The 9770-nt window shown below is 39.6% G+C and overlaps 1 protein-coding gene across 1 annotated transcript; it reads left to right on the top strand.

Annotated features, from left to right (window-relative positions):
* Positions 1-405: 405 nt before the first annotated feature.
* On the top strand, positions 406-9479 carry GZMK (granzyme K (granzyme 3; tryptase II)). Its single transcript, XM_012655280.1, has 5 exons — positions 406-537; positions 831-978; positions 6078-6228; positions 7003-7272; positions 9149-9479. The coding sequence occupies exons 1-5, from the start codon at positions 474-476 to the stop codon at positions 9320-9322; spliced, it is 807 nt and encodes a 268-aa protein (XP_012510734.1). The 5' UTR covers positions 406-473; the 3' UTR covers positions 9323-9479.
* The last annotated feature ends 291 nt before the right edge of the window (positions 9480-9770 follow it).

The raw sequence follows: 9770 nt of genomic DNA on the forward strand, positions 1-9770 counted from the left end.
ATCTGTACAAGGTTCCATGTCTCTCTTCATCATAAATCTATGTCCAAATGAAAAATAGAGAGGAATGAAATATGATAGGCACCATTTTATGCCCGGAAAAATAGTAAGTATTACTTTAGAGCAATGACCATCTTTGAACTCTGCAACTTCATTAAGTTCTTAAGGTGTGGACATTTTTCATTCTTTCACCATTTATAACATGAGTACTCTTATACAGATATTGGGGACAGGTACCTCGAGAAATGAGTTTTTTTGTTGTACACATACCTCTCCCCGAAAGGTGCTAAAAGCACAAACCTGAAACTCCCCAACTGATAATACACTTTTAAACTCGGGTGTGAAAAATCTTATCTCTAAAGCTTGTGGTGAGAAAGCCAAAACTGGCAAGAACAAAACTCAGACTTCAGAATCTTCCTCCTTCATCAATAGAAGCCAAGTATTTCATCTGGACTTCTTAAAGCTAAGTCATTAAAATGACTAAGTTTTCTTCTTTTTCTCTGTTTTTCCTAATAGCTGGGGCTTATATGACTTCAGAGTGTAAGTATCTCTTATATCTACCACATATAAGCACTAAATTAATTTGTAGTGATTCTGTTGGTACATTATAAATGAAAATGATTTTCACAATGATTTCTATCCTTCTGAACTGTAATGTGTTATATAATTTTTCATCAGTAGAATTGTAGTAACTATTAGATAGGGTCGTTGTTTTTGTTTTTGTTTTTTGTTTTTTTCCGCTTTGAAAATAATGTAGTGACTGTCGTCAGAAGAATTACATGAAACAATCTGCTTGGATCTTTTATGTGAAATCCTTTGGTTTGCGTTTGTAGGTTTCAAGATGGAGATTATTGGAGGGAGAGAAGTGTCACCTCATTCCAGGCCCTTTATGGCCTCCGTCCAGTACGGCGGGAAGCACGTCTGTGGAGGGGTCCTGATCGCTCCCCAGTGGGTGCTCACAGCAGCCCACTGCCACTTCCGGTGAGTCCTCCACGCTCTCCCACATACGCGTTTTTCCTGCAAGGTAGCTAGAAGAGAAGCTTGCCTCTGCTGGGCGAGAACTCTATCTACTGTTAGCTTCTGTGATCACTGACCATCTGGTGGGGTTTGTTTACCCTTTTGCACATCCGTGTTTTCTGTCCTGGGTTTTCCTTTTTCAGGGAGAGCTGGGCTTCTTTCTCTGGGCGAGCCATTAGGCAAACTCAAGTCCTCTGTATGATGCCAGGGAACGCAGCAACAGCAGTACCCGAAGCAGCAGTTCTGGCCGCAGTGCTTGTGAGGAAATTGGACAACCGGAGCTTGCTCTGTGCTTTTTAACTTCCCCGTTTTACAAATGGGCCATAATCGTAATCGTGCCTGCTTCATGGGGTTTGAGAATTAAGTGGTATCTACTTAAGTATTTTAGCATGCTCAGCACTCTTAGGAAGCACAAATAGGTTGCAGCTATTATCAGGAGCATGATGCGGGAGAGAAGCCTGCCTGGCCGACGGCTCTCCAGACCCCTTCTGGCAACTCCTCAGCCCTCACCACGGGCATCTTCTGGCAACTCCTCAGCCCTCACCACGGGCATCTGAGGCCCACAGTTCGGGAACCACAGCTTCCCCAGGGGAAACAACTTTCCCAGGTTGGAAAAAATGTTATAGATGATTTGTAAAAGAGAAAGAGAGTGTGAGAGTTATTTTTCTGGGCTACTTGAAATGAAAGCTTTTCAGAAGATAAGGTACAACCTCCCAAAGTCCATTTTGGCCTAGGATTCTCTCATTTCAGCTAATAAAGTACAAAAACCACCTTGAGATGCTGCAACCACCCCCAAAGAAAAAGAAGCAGGAAACTAATTTGGTATTTGTTATTTTGTATGTTAGCTTGGGTTTTTTGTTTGTATATTTTTTCCCTTATGTTTCTTGCCTGAATAAGCTGAGAGGGAGCCTTCTCTTTTTCCTACAAACGTTACAGCATTTCTCTTAAGAATCTATCTTTGTCGTAATGGTTTGCTCCCTAGGCATCAGCTATACCTAAACAGAACAACTGAACTGACTTGATTCTCCATGCTTTGGGCATTTTGTCTGCTTGCTCCATGTTAATAGAACTGTTTGATCACAAATTAGATGTTTTGAAGCCTGCAAACAGGGAGAACTTCTGTTTTATTTCTAAATAGCAAGCTGCTGATTTCCGATGGTTACTTTATTTAAATGCAGTTCTTGCCCTCATAGAAATCACCCTGGCATCCCCATCACTTTTGTCCTCCTCTCCAGAGCACTTACCTCCTTGTGAGGCAGACGGTAACTCATAAATGTTCATTCAATCCAAAATATGCACATGTTCAAATATGTTTTTGGTACACATTCACATGGACTATAACCTTCCCAGAGCCTGATCTATAAATGTTCAACAAATACTGGATAAATTAGAGGGTTTTTTTCTTTCTTTTTTGTTTTTTGTTTGTTTGTTTGTTCTGCTAAGCCTAAAACATGGTATATGAAGTAGTCCTTCACAAACCATAAACTACTATAGGAAGGCAGATAATATTATTAAGTTGAATTTTAAATTTTGTCAAGTGGATTTAACTCAGGAGAAGTAGATTCCCAGATTGGGGGAAAGAGATTATATAAAAAGACTGGAGATAGATCTCAGAGTTTTGAAAAGAAAAAAAAAAAAAAACCATTGCTAAACATCATTTTAAATGACTAGAGTATAAAGAACTCCAAAATATGTGGATCAGATTTCCTCTACAGGACACTTGGGTACAAAAAGTAGGCAGATCAGTGCTTGGAAAAATATTAAGCTTTATGAAATTCAAAATATTTATGAAATAGTTCAATGGTGGCTTCCCACAAATGTACTCCCAAGTATCCTGTTGGAATGAATAGTTTACCCCAGGCCTCTTGCTCAGCAAAATGGTGAAGTGGGCCAAATGTGGGGGGGCTCCCTTCTCACCACCCATCCACACGGCTTCCCCTGTAGTGTCTTGGCCCCTTTATTAGTTGCCCTGTAAAATATAAAAGGAAACTGGCCAAAAAAAAAAAACTTCCTGTATAATTTTTTCAGCATTGTAACTTACCAGAAGCAAAACTCTCACCAGCTGTTGTCCACTGTCCTCCTGAGCACCCCATATCCCCCTTGCCTGCCTACTAAGTTGTCAGGTGGAACCTGCCACAGCCCTTCTACACGGCCTTGCTCCATCTCACTCAAGGCTCCCGGAGGGAAATGGTGAAACACTGGGGCTCTGGATTCAAACCAACTGAGCTTTAATCCTGCCTGGGTTTGCATCCTAGAGTCTCCACTTAGTATCTGTGGGATGTTCTCCAGTTTGTTAATTTACCTGAACCTCAATTTCCTCATCTATAAAATGGAGACCATCATAATACTTACCTCACAGCACTGTTGTGAGGTTTGAATAAGGGAAAATATGTAAAATGCTTAGCACGGAACTCAAGAACTTTAATAGATGTTATCAGGTGTTGTTATACGACTGTCTATGCCTTCCATGGTAATAACTAAGGAACTAATTGGATGATCCAGTTGTGTTGATGAGGTAGGACTGGGCAGACCTCCCTATCTGACGCCACGTCCTTCTCTCTCTGTTAGACAAGAGAGAGCTCCAAGATATAGGGACCCTGCCTCTGCTGCCATCCCTCAGGGAGTGGCTCTAAGCAGAAACATTCCTCAGTGTCTAGCCGAGAACATAAGAGCCTGGGAGGAGCTTAGCTTAAAGAGAAGCTAGGAAAAGAGCACTGGATTTGGAGTCACAAAAGCTAAATTTGGGTGCTGATTTCCATTCTTATGAGGTGAGTCACCTTGGACCAGCCAGAGAACACCCCTTTACTAATGAGGAACGTATAGCCCATCGGCTTTAACAACCGAAGAAGGTTATTGTTAGGCTCAACCGAGACAACGTTTACAGACGTCTTCAGCAGACAATGAAGAGACTTACTGCCAGCAATCCTGTGGTTCTGCTCCATGTGTAATTCTATTCTAGGCAAGTCCAAGGTGGGACTCATGAAGCCACGTTTCAAACAGATGCCTCCAGGTGATTCTGAAGCAGGTCTGAAGACCACACTTAGAGAAACACGGTGTTGAGCAGATGAAAGACACTGATATTATTACTTCTTGTCTGTGTGAATTCAAACAAGGTTTAGCTTAGAAGGTGAGATCTAAAACTCAAGTAATTCCAGGTATCCCATGGGCAAAGAAATCACTCTTGGTAGTACAGATTATAGTTGAAAGGCATCTAGAAATTGAAAGTTCAGCATAATGATCTGCTTGAGTTGTTTTGGTATTCACATGTCCCAGTGGAGATGAAAATAACCAAAACATTTCAAAGACAATAACTAGTCAAGGAAATTAGTTAAAAGATGAAAGAAAACCAGAAATTTTCTCAGCACTTCTCCCTTGGTCAGAATCCACCTTCCACACCTTGCCTTTGTATGGAATTTGGAGCCTTCTTCATGTGAATTATTTATGCACATATCCACTTTTTGTTAGAGCATTAATCCTGGGGATTTTGTATCATCCTTCCCCTCTAAAGCTTTGGCTTTTGTGCGTATGTTGAATTTGAATTTGAATCAATCCTAGGAAATCCAATCCACATCCTATGAGAAATTTCAACTCCATCCTGATTTTGCAATAGGCAAACATTTCAACAAATAGAGCTGGAATTCCCAAAATAAACTCTTTCGGTAGAAACCAAAAGTGGTCATTCCAGACAGTCACAGCTCTGCCATATGCAAACCCACTCCTCTGTAGTCATGTGCTCACTCTCCAAACCCTAAATAATCATGTCTTCCTTTTTTCTGTATGTTTCTGTGCTCTTTTTAATTTTTATTAATCTTTACTTATCTATGCATGAGTACATGTTTTTACTGTAATATACCTTGCTCCCTTTTTTAAGTAGCAAAGAAATAGTTATATGTATACAGATAAATACAATTATTTCTATCACCTTTCTTTTTCCATGAAAAGATTTGAGGCAGCTTCCTCACCTCAAATGCAATGAAGACACATATTGCAGTGGGATATTACCTTATCCCATAGTATACAAATGGCTCCAAGGTATTGCCAAGATCTCAAAAAAATCATTTCTACTTTTAACACTGGCCATAAATGTAATTTTATCCAATGTACAGTAAATCATATCAATTGTGGCATTATTGAAACACTAGAACTATGTATTATATATACACTAGAATTGTGTATGATTAGGGATTAAAAAACAAAATAAAACAAAACAAAAATACCTGTGTTTCTTCACCTGATTCACCAGTTTGTGCTGTATAAATATCCACAATGAAATGGCTACTAACCTTAAAGTATCTTCATTTCTAATTAGGAATGTTTTTTCACCTTGAGGACAGTTTTCCTTTCTCGTCCAAATCATCTTTCTAAATGAGGGGCCGGGATGTGTGAGCATATCTGACAGGCACGTAATGGGCCTTGCTTCTCCATGTGGCCCTGAGATGAGGTCTAGACATACAGATGAGCAAGCGTAGAGTGGGATCTTCACCTTAAATGTGAAAACACTTAACACTGGGAAGATCAAAAAGTTCTGGAGATAGGTGACGGTGGTAGATGAACAACAATATAAATGTACTTCATGCCCACCAAACTGTACATTTAAAAATGGTTAAAATTATAAATTTTATCATAACAAAATTTGGTATGAGGTATATTTTACTGCAATAAAAAAACCCTTAATGGGTATAGTAGTTGGTATAAATCTCAAACTGTAAACTCAAGAAATATAATTTCCTTTATTTTTACATAAACAAACATAATTTTGTTGTAAACTTGATCCAAGTCAATTAAGATTTCACTCCTTTTTTTCCCACAGTTGGATACAAGTTTTGATATTCTTTTGCAATGCCAGGGAATTGGCTAGGGTGGGATTAAGGGCAAGACATTTGGCCCTTGATATCAATTCAAGCTGGGGTCCACTGAGACCTCGGTCACTCCATCTAATCTTAAGCAGGTTACCTTGGAGATAGTCCTTGTTTCTGTATATATATGACCCTCTCCACCATCTCCACTCCCCATTGGGGGATTTGGAAGTGATTCTGTTACTTTCATTCTCTTTGCTTTTTCAGGTTTGATAAAAGCCAATCTCCCACAGTGGTTTTAGGAGCACACTCTCTCTCAAAGAATGAGGCCTCCAAACAAACATTTGAGATTAAAAAATTCATACCATTCTCAAGATTTTTAATAGATCCTAAATCAAATGATATCATGCTGGTTAAGGTATGTAGCATTGCCTTCTTTCAATTTTGCCAACATTCTTATCAGCATAGCTCAATTAGTTAAATCATCTACACAAAACCATTTTGTTAGCACCCCCCATGTTTGAGGTGATGTAACATATTCTATAAGGGCCCATGTTACTCCATATACTGCCTTGAAAGAAACAAGAATTTATCAAAAATGCATCAGGGCTATGTTTATACAAGGAAAAACAGCTCTGATGCTCACATATGTAGGAGAAGGAATATCTCACAGGCTCAAGGATCCACACTGAAAGCTTTTTTCTCAAATGTTTTTTTCATTAGCAAGTGAAAAACACAACTGTCATGTGTACAACAGAGCCAACCAAGTGATTTCAGGGACTCAGAAGTGAGTTACAACTTAGTCTAGACCATACATAGACTAGTCCGAACTTAGTCTAGACCATACTCAAGGGTCCTATCCAACAGAAAGCAGCCCAGCCCTGAAAGTCATGACCTATGGATGTTATTCCACAGAAAACCATCCAATGCAGGGCAAAGGCCAGTTTGTTCAAGACTGGGCAAAATTCCTGCTCTGTATAAGCTCCCTCCCCAAGTATCAGTGAACTCCACAGGGAATGGAGACTGTGTTCAAAAAAGCAACAACCACAAATGCAGCTGCAGGCTACCACCAAAGTAGATTGAAGAAAAGGGCCGCCCTCCTAAGACAGAAGGACCACACATACAATGCACAGGCTAACAGCAGAATACTACCAGGAAAGGATGATAATTTATTCTTTTTTCAATCTGTCAGCTTCACAAGGCTGCAAAACTTGGCAAATATGTTCAGCTGCTCCAACCAAGATCCAAAAGCTATCTTAGAGCTGGAACCAAATGCCAGGTTACTGGCTGGGGAGCCACCAACTCAGATACTTTAAGCCTCTCTGATACCCTGCAAGAAGTCACTGTTACTGTCATAAGTCGAGAAGTTTGCAACAGCCAAAATTACTACAACCACAACCCTGTCATAACCAAAGACATGGTATGTGCAGGAGATGCCAAAGGCCAGAAGGATTCCTGCAAGGTAAGAGTCCCTCGTTCACACAGGCATCCCAGAGGACTATGCCGCAGCCAAGTCTCCATTTGCTCACTAATGTTGAGGAGGAAGGGCATGGAGAATAAAAATTTTCTCTCCATTCCTGCATAGCATTCTCTATTCTTTTTTATCTACAAGTGTGAATGGGTCATAAAATCTTCCACAGTGCTTAATTAGCACTCATTAAATGTCTGTTAATCAGGATAATAGACTGTTTTGACAACTTTGACAGGCTTCCTATGTATGAGAGGTGTTAACATCCTTAGAAGGTCTACCCTGAAGTCACTAGTGGTGGTTAGAAGATAACTGATCTAAAAAACCACCTTTCAAATTAATTAATAAGAAGGTCTTATAAAACTCAAATTAAAAAGTTCGAGTATACAGTATATATTTCTTAAATAATGTTGACTATCTTAGTCTGTTTGAGCTGCTATAACAAAATAAACTGGGTTGCTTATAAATAACAGAAATTTATTTCTCACAGTTCTGGAGGCTGGGAAGTTCAAGATCAAGGCACTAGCAGTTTTGGTGTCTGGTGAGGGCCCACTTTCTGCTTCACAGACGGCCTCTTGACCCTATCCATGGTGGATGGGATGAGGGGTCTCTCTCAGGCCTCTTTCATAAAGGCATTAATCCCCTTCATGAGAATTCCACCTCCATGATCTAATCACCTCCCCAATCTCCTAATACCGTCATCTTGGGAGTGAGAATTGCAACATATGAATTTGGGAGGGACACAAACACTCATACCATACCACCGATTAATAAAAAGGAATAACAGCCATTATATTTTTCAAAATCTTCTGTTTACTGAGATAGTGAGGAAAAAAAATTGGGTGTTACTGTTTATAAGTGACTAATATGTAGCACAGATGGATTACTAACATTTTAAAAATTAGAATACAATATTCATGTCATACTACATTAAGCATTATTGGAGGAAAAGGTATGATGACTTCCAATGTCCTGTGTATCTGAAGTGCCCCAAGACTCTCGCCCTCCTGAACATCTGTTATCATGGCTGACCAGAGTATAAGGCACCGCAGTTTGTAATGTGACCAGCAGCAGAGACAAAGGCTGGTCTTCAAATTTAAAAGGCAGCTCTTTATCTGAAAGGCCACACCATCCCCTCTATAACTCTTTCACTTCTTTTGACAGTTATGTGTTTTGTTGTTAGAGTGAGTCTTCAAAAATCATTTCATTCAACAAGTATTTACTAAGTGTGGTGTATACAAGAGCTGTCCGGAAAGTATCCAGCCATGTAATATGAAAAATATATTAACAATGGCTGGATACTTTCCAGACAGCCCTCGTGTACATAGTATTGTGTTTAACCATATGGGGATGCAAAATAAAAAAGGAAAAGAATAATACAGAAGATATATTAATAGTCCCTGCTATCAAGACATTTGCTACAATACATTGCTCCTTTCTACTGGTCTCAATAACAACTTGATTTCAGGTCTGTGAGCACCAAAATGAACTCCACAACTTAAAAAATTTCTTTTATTTCAGTGGATCTTTTGAAACTTTATGTCTACCCATTCTTTAATGAATAAAGTTCAACGGTCGTAAATTACAAAAGGAATCTAGCCGTAGAGACAGCACAGAGACATAGGCATGGACATAGAGACAGAGGCATAATCATAGTCATAGTTGTAGACAGAGACATGAACAGAGAGAAAAACAGACAGACAGAAACATAGTCCCAGACAGCGACACAAACATAGAGGCAGTGTTGGGCACTCTTCAGGACACAAAGAAACCAAAGACCCAGATAATAATCCTTTGAACAACAAACAGTTGGTGGTAGAAAATTTTCAATAGCTTCTCATCAAGTATCTGCCCATTTTCTTTTTTCCAGGGTGACTCAGGGGGCCCCTTGATCTGTAAAGGTGTCTTCCACGCCATAGTCTCTGGAGGTACTGCATGTGGTGTTGCCAGGAAGCCTGGAATCTACACCCTGTTAACCAAGAAGTACCAGACTTGGATCAAAAGCAAGCTTGCCCCATCTCGTGCAAATTTAGATTACGAATGATTTTCCTGGATCTACCAGTTACTTGCTTCTTTTTTTCCTAATATGCTCATAGGTCAACTTTATCTTCAGATGTAGCTCAATGCAGGTAAAGAAGAGCACAGCCAGGCTCCGTTTCTGCTCCCTTGAGACTCATTCTGCTAAGGAGTCAAGTTTTTTGTCCCATGTATCACTGATGTATTTTTACCATGCTGATTTCATTCTAAATAAAATTTAGAAGACTATCTGTTTGTTTTTTATGGACATGAAGTAATATCTGCCCCCAATTCGCCCACACTACCAAAGGGCAATAAGGTTATGAAACAAGACAGTAATAGTACCACCTTCAACCAGGTTTATGTTGTGACTTCTGTGGGATCATCCTAAGTTGTCAGGGATTTTTTTAATTGTTGTAAGAACATTGAACATGAGATCTGCCCTTTAACCAAAGGCATGATCATGCACAGCAGAT

This window comes from Propithecus coquereli, unplaced genomic scaffold (assembly GCF_000956105.1).
Source record: "Propithecus coquereli isolate 6110/MARCELLA unplaced genomic scaffold, Pcoq_1.0 Scaffold47, whole genome shotgun sequence".
Taxonomy (NCBI): domain Eukaryota; kingdom Metazoa; phylum Chordata; class Mammalia; order Primates; family Indriidae; genus Propithecus; species Propithecus coquereli.

Coding starts and splice junctions, on each gene's coding strand:
- GZMK (XM_012655280.1), top strand. CDS start 474: ATGACTAAGTTTTCTTCTTTTTCTCTGTTTTTCCTAATAGCTGGGGCT. Junction 538..830: donor GGCTTATATGACTTCAGAGT/GTAAGTATCTCT, acceptor TTGCGTTTGTAG/GTTTCAAGATGGAGATTATT. Junction 7,273..9,148: donor GCCAGAAGGATTCCTGCAAG/GTAAGAGTCCCT, acceptor TCTTTTTTCCAG/GGTGACTCAGGGGGCCCCTT.